At 36.5% G+C, this 15,892-nt stretch overlaps 1 protein-coding gene across 3 annotated transcripts in view; it reads left to right on the top strand.

Annotated features, from left to right (window-relative positions):
- Positions 1–11,855, top strand: part of TNKS2 (tankyrase 2) — a 64,020-nt gene extending 52,165 nt beyond the window's left edge. For 2 of the 3 annotated variants that reach the window (XM_081232041.1, XM_081232040.1), the window contains 5 exons: positions 311–385; positions 3,234–3,339; positions 5,385–5,571; positions 8,517–8,673; positions 9,505–11,855. In XM_081232041.1, the coding sequence (XP_081088167.1) occupies positions 311–385; positions 3,234–3,339; positions 5,385–5,571; positions 8,517–8,673; positions 9,505–9,567 (588 nt within the window). In that variant the 3' untranslated portion in view covers positions 9,568–11,855. Of the gene's footprint in view, positions 1–310; positions 386–3,233; positions 3,340–5,384; positions 5,572–8,516; positions 8,793–9,504 lie in introns of those variants that run through there. The other variant, XM_081232039.1, reaches the window with a different exon arrangement.
- The last annotated feature ends 4,037 nt before the right edge of the window (positions 11,856–15,892 follow it).

Genomic DNA, 15,892 nt, shown 5'->3' with positions numbered 1-15,892 from the left:
TTTTTTTTGGTATGTCAGGTGGTTGGCTTTGTATGTTTAGCTCACCTATGCATCTGCTTGTTTCTTTTTCTTACTGTAGTTTGCATTTTATAATTTTCACCTATATGTATTTTTAGATTGTATTAGCTATCTGCTGTCTCTCAAAAACAGTACGTGTGAACTTATAGAACTCATTCCTTAAACAACAAAAATATTAAAAACCCATTTTGTATTCTCAAAAATAGAATCATATGAGTCAAGAACCATGTTCCCTAAATCAAAAAAAACACAAAAGCTAACGCACGTATTATTTGGAATATCTTTCCGTCAGATGCAGAGTACAGTCCGAGAGCACAGAGATGGAGGTCATGCAGGTGGAATCTTCAACAGATACAATATTCTCAAGGTAATAAGTTAGTGAAAATAAAGTTTGCTGAGACCATAGTTTTCAAAGCGCGAAGCCATGATTAACTTTCACAAGAATGTTATCTGTCCAGCCCAATAAGTCTTTCACAGGGCATCAGGGGATATTTTGGGAAAGAATATGTCCTTGGAAGGTTTAAGACCCTCAAATCTCTGTACTAAACACTAATTCAGCCTCTGTTGAACATATTTAAGTTTAGGGATTATGCTTTATCTTGGGGTAAAGGTAAATCCTGCAGGTTTAGGACTTTAAATATGTAAACTACTATTAAGGTACTCTGTTGTAACAAAGTTGAATTTTTTTGTGACTCATGGAAGGACTCCCATCTTTATAATTACACCATGGTTTGTTTGTCCTAACTGTGACTACTACAGGTTTCTGTGAGTCCCCACATATACCAATTTTCGGTAATTTTAGTAGTATTCCTTCTATACCTTCCATCTTTCCAAAAATAGTCTTTAAAAAAAATGTTTTAAAGAGAGTCCTGACTGTTACTGATATCAGTTACTCTTCTCAGGACCTTTTTCAGCTTTGCTAGTTTGTGTTGTTGTTGTTTAAGCTATATAGCAACCAAACTGCATACTCTACTTGAGATGCATAGTGATTTTCTATTAACTACATTGATATATTCTTAATCATTATAAGACTTAGAGTTATAATTAAAATGTGGCAGGTATCTTTCTAATACCTAAATTTTAAACTCAAAGGTGAACAGTATCAAATTTTTCAGCTGTGTTGTATTACTGTCTCACAATAATATACTATTATGAGTATACTAATAGATGTCATATTTTAGAATTAGTGAATACTAAAATTATTCATTGAGATCGCTGTGTTCATACTATTTAGAAATAAGATGATATAAAACAAGCACACATTATTCAGGTAAAAGGGTTATTCTTCTGGGAGCTGTATTTTATTAGTTCATATCATAGTATGACCTGAGTGACATCTTGAGATTTCTATTCATGGATATATATATATAGTAATTTTTAATAAGACAAATAATTATTCCTACTACAGGCAAATTTCAGTCAAGTCCCTTTTGTGTGCAAGCAGTAACAGAATGTGTAGAGGTTTGTTAAGGGTGAAGGCAGGGAAGAGAATATGTGTTTGATTTCCAAAGTTACTGAACTTGGGAGGTATGCTGTTTTCTTCCTCTATAAAGGTATTTTAATGTGATATCTAATAAAAGTTTTTTCATTGATAAAACTTTGTTCCCTTTTATTTTTAAACATTAATGAGCTCTGTTTATGCCAATTGTCTGCCTTGATTATGTCTGTGATGGTATTTTGAGTTAATTTGAACCAAGACTAAAACCACCAGCTCCCAGATATGTTCTAGGACCAGCAGGGGGCTGTAGCACCCTTAAATACAGCTAAGAAACAGCACTAGGATTGTGAATTTTGACAGTACTCCTAATGAAACCAGTATCCATCTTTAACTCTTCTCCAGACAGATTTTAGGAATTGGAGGGATAGGGAAGGATAGAGGGAGTACTAGGTAGGTAGGGGGGGTGGGGGGGTGGGGTGTGTGTGTGTGTGTGTGTGTGTGTGTGGTGTGGCTATTTCAATTTTTTTTTAACATCTTTATTGGAGTATAATTGCTTTACAATGGTGTGTTAGTTTTTGCTTTATAACAAAGTGAATCAGCTATACATATACATATATCCCCATATCTCCTCCCTCTTGCGTCTCCCTCCCACCCTCCCTATCCCACCCCTCTAGGTGGTCACAAAGCCCCGAGCTGACCTCACTGTGCTATGCGGCTGCTTCCCACTAGCTATCTGTTTTACATTTGGTAGTATATATATGCCCATGCCACTCTCTCACTTCGTCCCAGCTTACCCTTACCCTTCCCGTGTCCTCAAGTCCATTCTCTACGTCTGGATCTTTACTCCTGTCCTGCCCCTAGGTTCTTCATAACCTTTTTTTTTTTGATTCCATATATATGTGTTAGCATATGGTATTTTTTTTCTCTTTCTGACTTGCTTCACTCTGTATGACAGACTCCAGGTCCATCCACCTCACTACAGATAACTCAATTGCATTTCTTTTTATGGCTGAGTAATATTGCATTGTATATATGTGCCACATCTTCTTTATCCATTCCTCTGTCGATGGACTTAGTTTGCTTCCACATCCTGGCTATTGTAAATAGAGCTGCAGTGAACATTGTGATACATGACTCTTTTTGAATTATGGTTTTCTCAGGGTATGTGCCCAGTAGTGGGATTGCTGGATCATATATGGTAATTCTATTTTTAGTTTTTTAAGGAAGCTCCATACTGATCTCCATAGTGGCTGTATCAATTTACATTCCCACCAACAGTGCAAGAGGGTTCCCTTTTCTCCACACCCTCTCCAGCATTTATTGTTTGTAGATTTTCTGATCAGGATGGCCATTCTGACTTGTGTATTTCAAATATTTTTAATTAAAAACAGATAAAGATGGTACTTTGAGCCAGATAAAGCAGGGGGGAAAGGATAGTATTCTCTTTCTTATACTTCCATACAGAACTCAGCATGTCTGATTTGGAGATGTTTTAGTAATAATTCTAAAGTAATGAGAATGGAAGTATTTTAATCAGTTAACGGTTCTCTTGACCTTTACATATAGCTTTTTTCCCCTTTGTAGTTTTTTGATTTCCAAAATGTACCTATATTTCCATTTTTATGGTTGGGTTAAAGTTTTTTAGTTGACTAAAAATAACACATAATTTATATTTCAGAGAAAAGTTTTGCCTCTCTTCTGGCCCTATGTGGCCCATTTTTAGATAAGATTAATTATTATGATCTAGAGATTTTATTTTTCTGGTTTCTTTTTAAAGATTCAGAAAGTTTGTAACAAGAAACTATGGGAAAGATATACTCACCGGAGGAAAGAAGTTTCTGAAGAAAACCACAACCATGCAAATGAAAGAATGCTATTTCATGGTAAGATTCCTCTCCCCCAACCCTACCACCATCCTCCTCCACATTTTTTGTCAGGTTTGAAATAATAATGAATCTGTATATTCCTCATGTCATTTAAAAAAAATAAACAGTATTTCTGTAAATCTTTAAATTTATTTTTTATTTTTTTTGGCTGTGTTGGGTCTACGTTGCTGTTCATGGGCTTTCTCTAGTTGCGGCGAGCAGGGTCTACTCTTCGTTGCAGTGCGCGGGCTTTTCATTGCAGTGGCTTCTCTTGTTGAGAAGCACGGGCTCTAGGCATGTGAGCTTCAGTAGTTGTGGCGCTTGGGCTCAGTAGTTGTGGCTCACAGGCTCTAGAGCACAGGCTCAGTAGTTGTGGCGCATGGGCTTTGTTGCTCTGTGGCATGTGGGATCTTCCAGACCAGGGATCCAACCCATGTCCCCTGCATTTGCAGGCAGATTCTTAACCACTGCGCCACCAGGGAAGTCCCTGTGTTTTTAACGTCTTTAGAGTTTGTATGTTTTACAATGGGTCATGTATAAATAGGATTACCGTAACAGAAAAAGTGTAGAAATGAGAATGTTGACTATTCATATCTTCCCTTTTAATATAGTTGATTTTGTGTGATGATTACTCTGAAAAATGGTGTATTTTACTTTTAACTTGTTGGGTGAATTAAAGTTAAAATAAGATCTGAAAATTGCCTCAGAAGAATATATACATCCTGTTCTGACTGATTCTAAGTGTCAAGGCTACATTTAACTTCAGCGAAAAGAGCCACTGTCATTGAACCTATGGAGTTTTCTGAGAACTTTTGTTGAATTGCGAGCACCATTACTTGTCATTCTTGAAATTTCCTGTTTATGTTGCAAGTTGGCAGGTGTTGATGATTGGTGTTTCATGTTTATAGCAAAGATTAATATAGATATTAATGTAGTGTTTATCAAGTCTTCAAGCACATTACCCATGATCGGTCCAGTCTGTTCCTTCAGTTGACTTTGATTGCAGAAAATTTTTAGAGACTGGTAAAGTTCTATAAAACACAACATTTAAATTTCACAGTCCCCTGGAAGAATGGCTATAGCAGACTGAATTGGTATATAATATCTAAATGGTACTTCTCATTCCAAAACCCTAAAAATCATCATGGTAATTTCTTGTCACAGAACATATTTATTTATGTATTGACTTGATGGTTGTAATGAATAATTTTTTCTGTTTTATAATAGAAATGGTTTTTGGTTTTTCCAAATTCAAATAAGTTATTGTATTCTTCAGTATTTCTGTAAAGTGGAATTCATTGTATTTTCCTGTCCCTTTATGAACAGGGACACTGATCTTGATGGATCAGTTAGTTGTGTTTTACTGGCTTTTCCCAACCCCCAGCCTCACTCCACTCCCTGGCCTGGTACCCATGCTTAGTACCTCCTCTCCTTTGGCTAAGCTCCTTCTTGGCACACGTGCAAGGAAGGAGGAGAAAGGAGTCAATATGTAGGGAATGAAGGAACACACCACATTTACAGTTGAAATCTGGTACTAGCAAGTGATAAAAGGCAGAGAAGTGGAAGGATAGGAGAGAAGAGGTGTAAAGAAGAAAATGAACATGAAAAGATCACTTTGGCCACTTTTGATATCTAGAAAAAGTACACAGATGTGGGCATCATTGCATGACCTAATTGCATTCAGCCTTGCCATAAGAGGTGAATATGAGACTCTTGGTTCTGGATATGTATGAATTTGGGGCCTGGAATTTGATAACTCTAGCATTGATATTTCAGGTGATCTGTTTGTTTTTCTAGTTGAATCTGTATGTGTCCTTATCTTGGCATCTGAACCACCACCCTATTAGAAACATTCATTCATGTTAGCAATTCTTCTAAACTAACTATTTATTCTAAAGTGGTGAGCTAGCTGACAGTTAACTTGTTAACCCTTGTGTTTTGATTTTGCTTTATTGTGGTGGTGGTGTATATATGTTTAAGAATTTAACTTCTAAGAGGCTTTAGCTTTTGTTCTTTTTCTTCTAAGATAATTTTTAAATGTTATGTATTTATATGTATTTTAGGGTCTCCCTTTGTGAATGCAATTATTCATAAAGGCTTTGACGAAAGGCATGCCTACATAGGTGGCATGTTTGGAGCTGGGATCTATTTTGCTGAAAACTCTTCCAAAAGCAATCAGTATGTGTATGGAATCGGAGGAGGTACTGGGTGTCCAGTACACAAAGACAGATCTTGTTACATTTGCCACAGGTAAGAGATCACTTGTTCTCGTTTATTTTGATAAGAATCAGATAAGAACTGGTTTCAAATTTGAGAAATTTTGGGGGCAAAACATTATCTCGGACAACTTTAGGAATCCAAGCTAGTCATATTTCAGGTTGCTTTTGGTCCTCTCACCAGTTCTAGTAATGGCTAATATTTATTAAATGATCTGTATGGGCCAAGCACAGTTCTACGCACTTGACCTATTCAACTCATTCAATCATTAGAGCACGTGGTGCTTTTAGAATATGGAATAGAAAATATCACTGGGCATGAAAGAGATTTTATTGTGGACTGTTTAAAAATCTAGTATTCAAAGGCTAAAATGGCATTACTTGTTAAACCTAATCATTTCATGGCAATGTGTGAGGGAGACCCTCTTCCACTGTGATAGTGATCCTAATCCTCAATCTGTGATGCTACTACTCAAAAAGTTATAATAAAATACATCAATCCCTTTAGAAAGCACATTCTCAAAGAACTACTTTGTACTTTTTTCCTACTTTTAGTTACCCTGGTCTAACTCGGTTGTTAAAATCATTCAAATGACTTGGGTCTAATTGATAAAATCCTCATAGGTAAATAAATTATCTTTCACCATTTGAAAAATCAAGTAAGATTAATTACCGAGGTTTATTCTATAGTTAGGACACTGCTTATAAAGACCTAGAACAGTAGCTATCAAACATGAGCAAGCTCAGAATCACCTAGAGGGCTAGTAAAAACAAAGATTCCGGTGCCATGCATCCTGAGTTGTTGATTTAGTAGGTGGGGCCCTAGAACTTGAATTTCTGCCAGTTTCTACCAAGTTCCTAGCTGATGCTGAAGCTTCTGATCACTGATGTAGAAACCCTAGAGCAGTAGTTCTCAGCTTTGGCAGCACACTGGAGTTACCTAAGGGGCTTTAAAAACTAATGCCTGTGTCCCACCCTCAAGAGATTCTCACTTAATTGGTCTGCGGTCTGGTCTATGCATGGGATTTTTAAAAGCTTCCCAGCTGACTTTGAAAGGTTACCAAGGGTAAAGGACTGTAGTCCTGAAGGGAAACAAAGACTGTTTACGTTTTATTCTTGTTGTTTTCCCCCTAAATTTAGACTCACGTAGGTATCTAAAGTCAGTCCTCCTGGGTATGACCTCCCACCCATTTCTATTTTAGATCATAAGTTGGAATGGTTAGGAGGCTTGTAATTTCTTGAGATTCTGTAAATTGAACATTGCTACTTTTACTTGTCATATATTATCTGGAGGCTAAATAGTTCTGATTATTAGTATTAGTAGTAAACATTGTTCGAGTACCTCTTCTCAGCTGTCTTTGGAGTAGAATGCTTGTATGTCTGGAAATAAGTTTATTTATTAACTTAAGATATCTCTATGCTGGATTATCATGGGACTGATTGTGACTATAATAGAAAATCTATTAGAAACGCTAAGAAGGGCTTCCCTGGTGGCACAGTGGTTAAGAATCCGCCTGCCAATGCAGAGGACTCAGGTTTGAGCCCTGGTCCGGCAAGATCCCGCATGCCGCGGAGCAACTAAGCCCGTGCGCCACAACTACTAAGCCTGCTCTCTAGAGCCCATAGGCCACAACTACCGAAGCCCATGCACCTAGAGCCCGTGCTCCACAACAAGAGAAGCCACCTTAATGAGAGGCCTGCGCACCGCAACGAAGAGTAGCCCCTGCTCTCTGCAACTAAAAAGAAAGCCCACGTACAGCAATGAAGACCCAAAGCAGCCATAAATATATATATATATATATATATATATATATATATATATATATATATATATATATATATATATATATATATATATATATATATAAAGAAAGAAAGAAACGCTAAAAGGTTTCCAAAGGACATATTTAGAATAAAAAGTACATAGCCCATCTTCTTTGGAGACAGAATCATCAATTAGTCCACCAAATCTCCTCTTCTCCTATATAGAAAAAAGGAAATTAGAGAAACAGTGAAGTAATAACAAGTTCATTGGACCTAAGGAAGGCGACTCATATGCCTGTGGGGAGTGGGAAAGTAATAACTTAAAACTTCTGGTGAGGGAAGACCTATTTGAAGATGTGACATTTCAGCTGAAACTTGAAAAATGAATATTAGCCAGTAGAAGAGTGGTAGAATACATATCATTCTAGATGATAGAGGAAACAGTATGTCTGATGGCCATAGGGCAAGAAAGTTTGGCCTGTGGGAAGAAAAACTAATGCTCCTGGGCATAATGAACACAGTAAAATTCAAGAATTTAGAGACATTAAAAGGAATTTGGATTTTCTTCTAGGCACAGTGAGTAACCTCTAAAAGGTTTTAAGCAGAAAAGCGATGCGATCTGATTTATGGTTTTTGTTGTTTGTTGTTTTTTTCCCTAAATCACTGGTTGCTTGGATGGAAAATAATTTAGACAAGAATTAGAGTAGAAACAGAAAGACTAGTTCAAAGGCCATTGTTACAGTCCAGGTGAAAATTTTGGTGATTTGGACTCCATAGTGACAGTAGAATTAAGAGAAGAGAATGGATTTCAATACATTTTGAAAGTGGAATCAACAGGACTTACCTGGGTAGATGTTCAACTTTGTAAGGCACTTCATGGAATCCCCTTAAAACCTCCTCCTCTTTCCCACTTGGGCTATGATTCGTGCTTTTGCTGGGATACAAACAGGATGGCAGAGTCTATATCACTTTAAGATTATTACAGTCGCTATAAGATAATCATTTTATTGTTAAAATAAGGATTAATTAAAGTGACAAATTCATTAGTGAGAGTAGTAGAAGACATTCTTACAAAGTTCTTTAAAGGGTAAAATGATAGAAACAATCATAAGTGTTCATGTATAAATGCATTAAAAAGCTTATGTAGTGTACATAAATAAAATTGTCATGTACGACTTGTCTTCAGAGAGATCTTTTCCTTTTCACATGTTATAGGCAACTGCTGTTTTGCCGGGTAACCTTGGGAAAATCTTTCCTGCAGTTCAGTGCAATGAAAATGGCACATTCTCCTCCAGGACATCACTCAGTCACTGGTCGACCCAGTGTAAATGGACTAGCATTAGCTGAATATGTTATTTACAGAGGAGAACAGGTAATTCAGTTTTATTTGCTCATCTTCAAAAATGCTTTAGAGCCATACTTTAACCACTTACTAATCTTTTAAATTGACAAGGCATATTGCCTTAAGAGCTGGATTTCTTTTAAACTCATATTTGGAAATTATTTCAGACTTAAAGAAAAATTGCAAAAATAATAAAGAGAATTCCCTTATACCCTTTACCCCGATCTTCCAAATGTTAACATTTTAGCATTCTCTCTTTCTCCTTTATCATGCTCTCCCTACTGTATGTGTGTATACTTTTTTTTTTTTCTGAGCTGCTTGGAAGTAGGTAATAGGCATCTTTCTTTACCCTTAAATTCTTCAATATGTATTTCCTAAAAACAAGGACATTCTCTTAAAATTGTTAAAATCAGGAAAATATCATTAATGTAATATATCTAACCTTACAGACCTTATTCAGATTTTGTCAACCATCCTTTTTTTATTTTAGCTTCTGTAAAATATAATTAATTAGAATCCTATATTTAATAGTTAACCTCTCTGTAGCAAGGAAATGTATAATTCCCTCTTGCTCTTAGTGACATAGATCCAGTCAAAAGCATCTCTAGAGCATTGTATACTGGGGGATATGTATCAGGATCACCTCAGTTATTAAAAACAAACACATGCTTAATACTCATCCTAGACCTGCTGATTGAGAATCTAAGGGATTGGAGTCAAGGTAAGGCTGTTTTGGGAAAATGCCCTTTGATGATTCTGATCCACAGCACTAATTTAGAACCTCTTCACTAGGAATCCTTATAATAAGTCTCCTTTCAAAAAATTTGTTTACCAATATTTGAATTAATCTTTCTCTTCTAGGCTTATCCTGAATATTTAATTACTTACCAGATTGTAAGGCCTGAAGGTATGGTTGATGGATAAATAGTTGTTTTAGGAAACTAGCAACACTGAACCTAAAATCATCTAAGCAGCTGGTGGCCTCGTAAGTTTTACTCCTTTGCTGAGAAAAATCATCTTGTCCACAAGCCTGTGGCAAAAGGTTAAAAATGTGAAAGGATTTTAACATTCTGACTTGATAAAGCTTTAATAGTGTACAGTGTTTTCTAAATATTTCCTGTTTTTCAGCACTTTAACAGATGCCATTCCAGGTTAAACTGGGTTTGTCTGTACTAAATTATAAACAGAGTTAACTTGAATCTTTTATACGTTATACATTGATTCTAACAGAAACTGTAATTCCCCTCAACAGAACTCATTTTACTTATATAGTACTGTGTTCTTTAAAACACAGCATTTACACTGAATACAGTTTCATTTGTAAAACTGTAAATAAGAGCTTTTGTACTAGCCCCATATTTATTTACATTGCTTTGTAATATAAATCTACTGTTTTAGAACTGCAGCAGTTTACAGATTTTTTTCATATGTACTGCTCATCTGTACTTCATCTTGCATCATCATGATTGAATGATCTTTTACCTTTGATTCCAGAGGCTATGTTGAGTCGTTAGCAGAGACCTTGTCACTTGGGAAGGATTGATTCATCAGATTTAATTTGCTGATGGAAGCATTTATGTCTCATTAGAAGTCTTTCCCATTTAAGAGCTTGTTTCATAAATACTCTGGGAGTTTAATTTGTGATAACTTTGTATGTATAACACACATTCCAAAGAGCTCTAACTATGATGGTCCTGATTATTAAAGACACTTCTTTACTAGCCTCAAACTCTGGGTTTCACATTGGAAAATTTTCTCATGTCATTTTGTGAAAATTAGAGCAAGAGCTTCTATTTTTTAGAGAGGCTAAATCCTGCCACTGAACAATTATAGTGTTCTTTTCATGGAATGTAAATAGGAAGTTGAATTTTCAGATGTGGGAAGGGTAATCCTGAAATTTTTCCAGTCTGTTCTAATTACCCTAAATCTAAAGGGAAAAAAATAGCAGATGGGAGTGGGTAGTTTTTTCTCCAAAGTATTTTTCTCCTGTTCTTTTTCTTTGGCCTTACTGTTTTACTTATAGCCAATCTGTACACCATAGGTAAGCTCAACCCAAAACCATGAAATGTAGGTGTCCCAGTTCTCTCCTGGCCTCCTGAATAGGTAGGTGCAGTGAAATGGGTGCTTCCGCTCCTGGGTTGCCTCATCATGACATGGTACACCCACTTGGAAATAACACTTTGTTTATGCACCACCTGGTGATCAGGCTTGTTTGGCAGCTGTGGAGGGGAATGCTATCCCATAAAATGCCATTCCTATTTTTTAACGTAAAACTATCTTTTCCATGAAATATGCTAAAGCATCTTGGTACAGAGATATGAGTTACAGCTTGGCAGTCTGTTTGTTGACTGTAGTTCTCTCAGAAGTCAAGGCAAGATTGTTACCCATTAAATCTTTGTTAATGAGGCTGTTCCCCTTCACTCTCTGTACCAGTTCACATTTGTTTTACATTTTATTCGGTCTCTAAATTAACTGGTCTTTTGCAGTAACTTGTACATAAAGTGCTAGAAAATCATGTTTCTTGTCTTGAGTAAGAGTTAATCACAGTAAGTGTGATCTGGAGTTGTGTTTCTATGATGTAAATTGTGATCATTTAAGAGGTCAATTCCTGACCATGAAGTGCTTTTATACAGCTCTCTAATAATGGCAAATATGATCCTAACGTCATTCTTGGAACACAAATGGAGTATGCCAAATTTTATGTAATTTTTCAGGTTCTGGAAGCTTCTAGGTTTTATAATTAGAAGATAATGAGATGAGTTAATGGAGTTTATATTTACATACCTTATCTCTCAACATTTAGCCCATATTGCTCACCCTATGAGTGACTCTGGAATTGCTTATCATGTAAAATCATTGTGGTCTATGAGTTTACAATATTGCAGCCTGTGTTGTTTCATCTAATCCATTGCTTAATTAGTGTGTTGCTTTTCTATGAATGATTATATTGTGGTTAATATGTTAGCATGGCAATATTTCAGATAGCTTTTTGTTAGGAGCTTGGGGGGGGGTTGGGGGTGACTGGGGATTTCTTTGAAGTTTTGCATGAAATACCTTACTTTATGATGATGGAATTGCTTTTTCTTTTGTCTTGTGATTTTTTTAAGAGATTTAACTTTTTGTGTGAGTAGTACTATTATATCCATCTTGAGTGTCTTACTTGTATCACATTCCATACCCTCATTTAATTCTTAATAAACTGTTCACTTGTTTTTCTGGGTAGCATGGTAATTACTGGAATAGCATAAATGTGTTGTTGAATGGTCTTTGAGAAAATGGATTAAGATTACAATAAACCACAATTGCAGGAAAATAATGTAGTTCTGAGTCTAATAGTGATAAAGACTGCAGTTTAAAATTTGAAGTACTGAATATTGTGACCATACCTGCTCAGATGCTTTAAGGTGAAAGTAGCTGTCAGACGCTTTTAGACATTTAGTCCATCCTACACAAGTTTTGGCAAACCTTAAAGCTGTTTCCTGGGAAATCTATCTTTTTTTTTTTTTTTTTTTTGGCCACACCACACAGTTTGCAGGGTTTTAGTTCCCCGACCAGGGATCAAACCCGGGCCCTTGGCAGTGAGAGCTTGGAGTCCTGACTGCTGGACTGCCAGGGAATTCCCCTGGGAAATCTATCTTAACTTATAAAGAGGAATAGGAATATATTTTTGTATTCTGTGTCATAGAAAATTTCTTTATAACTTTACAAATCTTAAAGTTAGTAGTATTTATTATTCTTAAAAGAAAGTATAGTAAGATAAATGGTTTCAATATGCTAAGTGTCTGTGTGTGTGATCAGGTCCCTGCTTTCCATAATAGGAGAATAATGGTGCAAATAACCCATAAGTCATTTGGCTTTGAAATATTTTTCAGCAGCTTTATCTTACTGCTTGAGTTGGTATAATATTAAAATGTTCACTTGCTAGTTCCTAAGCATGCATGCCATTGTATGATGTGATCCGGTTGTTTGCAGGGTGATGAGGAAAGAAAACTTGCAAATAAATTACCCTAAGCTTTTGTGATTAGTATTCCTGACTGGCCCTTTACCTACTGTCCTGTCCTATTAGAGGACTAGAGTAAGAGAGGAAGCAAGTGGTGGTATACATTCTTCACCAGGAGAGCTGCCAGATTTGTGTAGAGTTAGACCGTAATGTGGCATTTTCACTATCTGCTGAATCTCTACCTGCCTCCTCCTTTCCATGCTTACTAGCTGAGGAAGACTGACATAAAATACTTAATGATACCTTCTTAGAAGGTTCTTGCTGTCCACATACAAGCCACCATTGTCAGAAGTGTCTTCTCCACTTTGTTATTCACCCACAGTTGTCATCATCATCACAAAAATCTGCACAAAGCCCCTCAAATGGTCTGCCAATACACTGTAGAGCGGTGCTATGCAAAAGTGGCCTGCAGGTGGGGCTGGTCTGCAAACTATTTGTTACCAGCCCATGGAGAGATGAAAACAAAAATTGAAAGGAAACTTTTATAGCAGTTTGACATTGATGCAATGTTTTAAATTTCTTTTTTCTTTTTTTTTTCTTTTTAAGGCCGTGCCGTGCAGCACGTGGGATCTTAGTTCCCCAACCAGGGATCAGACCCGTGCCCCCTGCATTGGGAGCATGGAGTTTTAACCACCGGCCTGCCAGGGAAGTCCTCTTAAATTTCTTTAACTAAAGTATTGGTCTGCAACAAATTGGAAATTAAGAGGAAAACAAAAACAGTAGTCCCTCACAGATAATTTGAAAGGTAGAAGAAAGATATCTGTTTTTTTACCACTAGACCCATCACTTAGCACAGGCTGACACATAGTAGTTCCTCCGTAAATTTTTGTTGAGTGAAGAGTGATTAACTGATTGGGCTCTAGATGGATCTGAATTTGAATTTTACCTTATCCCACACCAATTTTACAGCCTTGAACATATTACATAACCTTTATAAGCCTTACAGTACTTATCTCATAGGTTTGTTGAGGAAACTAAATGATCTTCTGTGTGTGCCACTAAGTGCTGTACTTGGCAGAAACTGGTTATTGTAATTATATTATTATTTCCCTGAATCCCCAGGACCAGTGGTTGAGTTTTCTCACTTGTCATGGAGATATAGAACATAGAATTTTAAAACAGCAAAATTTATTTGCCACTGGACTGGTCCCTTTGTTCCAATGAAACCTTAAGAAGCTCAAATATGAGGTATGTATGTCCCTAGGAGGCTGAGGATCTCAGTTTGAAAGAGACTGACAAAAGCACACAGACATTATGGCAACCTGGTTGGGGAAGGAAGACATACCCATAACCCAAGCCTGCATCATATTCCTACAGTACAGAAGAAACAAACTCCACTCAACTGAACTCATGATCAAAAGTCCAAAACAATCCACTGTGAGCATAAGTCAGTAGACACAACATTAGAGCTTTAACACCCTCACAAACTTAATGTAGGATAATAACTATGGAATAAGAATATTTAAAATGATTGGCTGGGGGAGGAAAGCATAAAAACCATTAGAAAAGATGATACTGAAAAAGGCAAAGTAGATTTGAAAAACTTAAGTCTTTTTGGGAACTAAAAAAATGTATAATTAATGAAATTAAAAGCCCCGTGGACAGATTAAACCACAGATTGGGCATATATGAAGAGAGAATTGGTGAACTAGAAGATAAATCAGGAAGATACCCTGGTTATAGCAGAGGAAGGGATGGGAAATAGGAAAAGGCTAAGAAACATGGAGAATAGAATGAGAAGATCCAACATAAAGAATAGGGGAAGGAAGATATTTGAAGATTTTTCCAGAATTTTAGAGGAGTTATGGATCCTCAAATTAAGAAAGTGTAACAAATATCTAGGAGAGTGAATAAAAACAAGTCTGTTTCTAGACATACAGTACAACTACAAAAGACAAGAGAAAAATCTAAGAGGAACTAAAAAGAAAAGTTACCTGCAAAGGAATTAGTAGTTATTACCTGCAAAGGAATAACTATGCTGGTAGCAGGCTTTTCAATGGCAGCAATATAGGCCAGAAGACAATAAAATAAGTTGTAAGTGTTGAAAAGAATTGATGTTAGCCTTGAAATCTGTACAGAGATAAATTAGCTTTCAAAAGAGAGGATGAAAAACACATTTTCAGATTTTGCTGAAAGAACTCATAGGATTTATTCCAGAAAGAAGGCAGTTGAATCCAGAAGGAAGGAGTGGACTGCAAGAAGCATGGTGAACAAAGAAATTGGTAAACGTGTTGGTAAACAGACTGAAATTATACTCGTGTAAAAAAAAGAATAAGTACTAACTCATAAGGAATCATCTTCAAGTTACAATAAATGAAAAAAGTAAGAGGTTGATGACTATGTATGATTTGGTACTCTGTATAAAACAGGAAAAAGTACAATATACATTTGCTTCTTTATGTGTAAAACACCTCCAGGATACACACAAACTATTGGGAGGACACCTAGGTGCCAGGGTACAGAGGTGTTGAAGAGACTTTTCACTGTATAGTCTTTTATTCCTTTTGAATTTTGTAGCAGGACTATTTTTTTATATTTATTTATTTATTTTATTTATTTTTGGTTGCATTGGGTCTTCGTTGCTGTGCGCGGGCTTTCTCTAGTTGCGGCGAGCAGGGGCTACTCTTTGTTGTGGTGCACACACAGGCTTCTCATTGTGGTGGCTCCTCTTGTTGCGGAGCACAGGCTCTAGGCGCGCAGGCTCTAATAGTTGTGGCTCACGGGCTCTAGAGCAGAGGCTCATTAGTTGTGGTGCACGGGCTTAGTTGCTCCATGGCATATTGGCAGTTGGATTCTTAACCACTGCACCACCAGGGAAGTCCCTAGCAGGACTATTTTATCTATTTAAACAAAACGATAATAAAATAAGCATTGTCTATAAAAATACCGTAGGAGTAATAAATAGATAGGAGAATTTTTAAAAACAAGGTGGAATTTAAAGTACTACTTGACAATAATGTGGGAGATAGGAGAAACTTTAAAAGTGTTGATGAGCTTCAGAGTTCAAGTATGCATATTAAAATTTTAAGAATAATCACTAAAAGAGTAGAAATAGAACTGTAAAGATGAAAAAAAGGTAAAAGAACACTCCAACAAAAGTGGGGATCATAGGTGCCTCATGTACTTTTTTTCTCCCAAAAGGTATGAAAGAATCTTAAACAAGTAGGAAATTATCTGTAAAGGGGTAAGAACAGGCTGGACATTCCTGAAGGGGGTGGGGGGGGTGCGTCAACGAGAGGACCAGACGTC

The sequence above is a fragment of the Mesoplodon bidens genome, assembly GCF_964165515.1.
Source record: "Mesoplodon bidens genome assembly, chromosome: 1".
Lineage (NCBI taxonomy): Eukaryota > Metazoa > Chordata > Mammalia > Artiodactyla > Ziphiidae > Mesoplodon > Mesoplodon bidens.
This window is presented reverse-complemented; position numbering and strand designations above follow the sequence as displayed.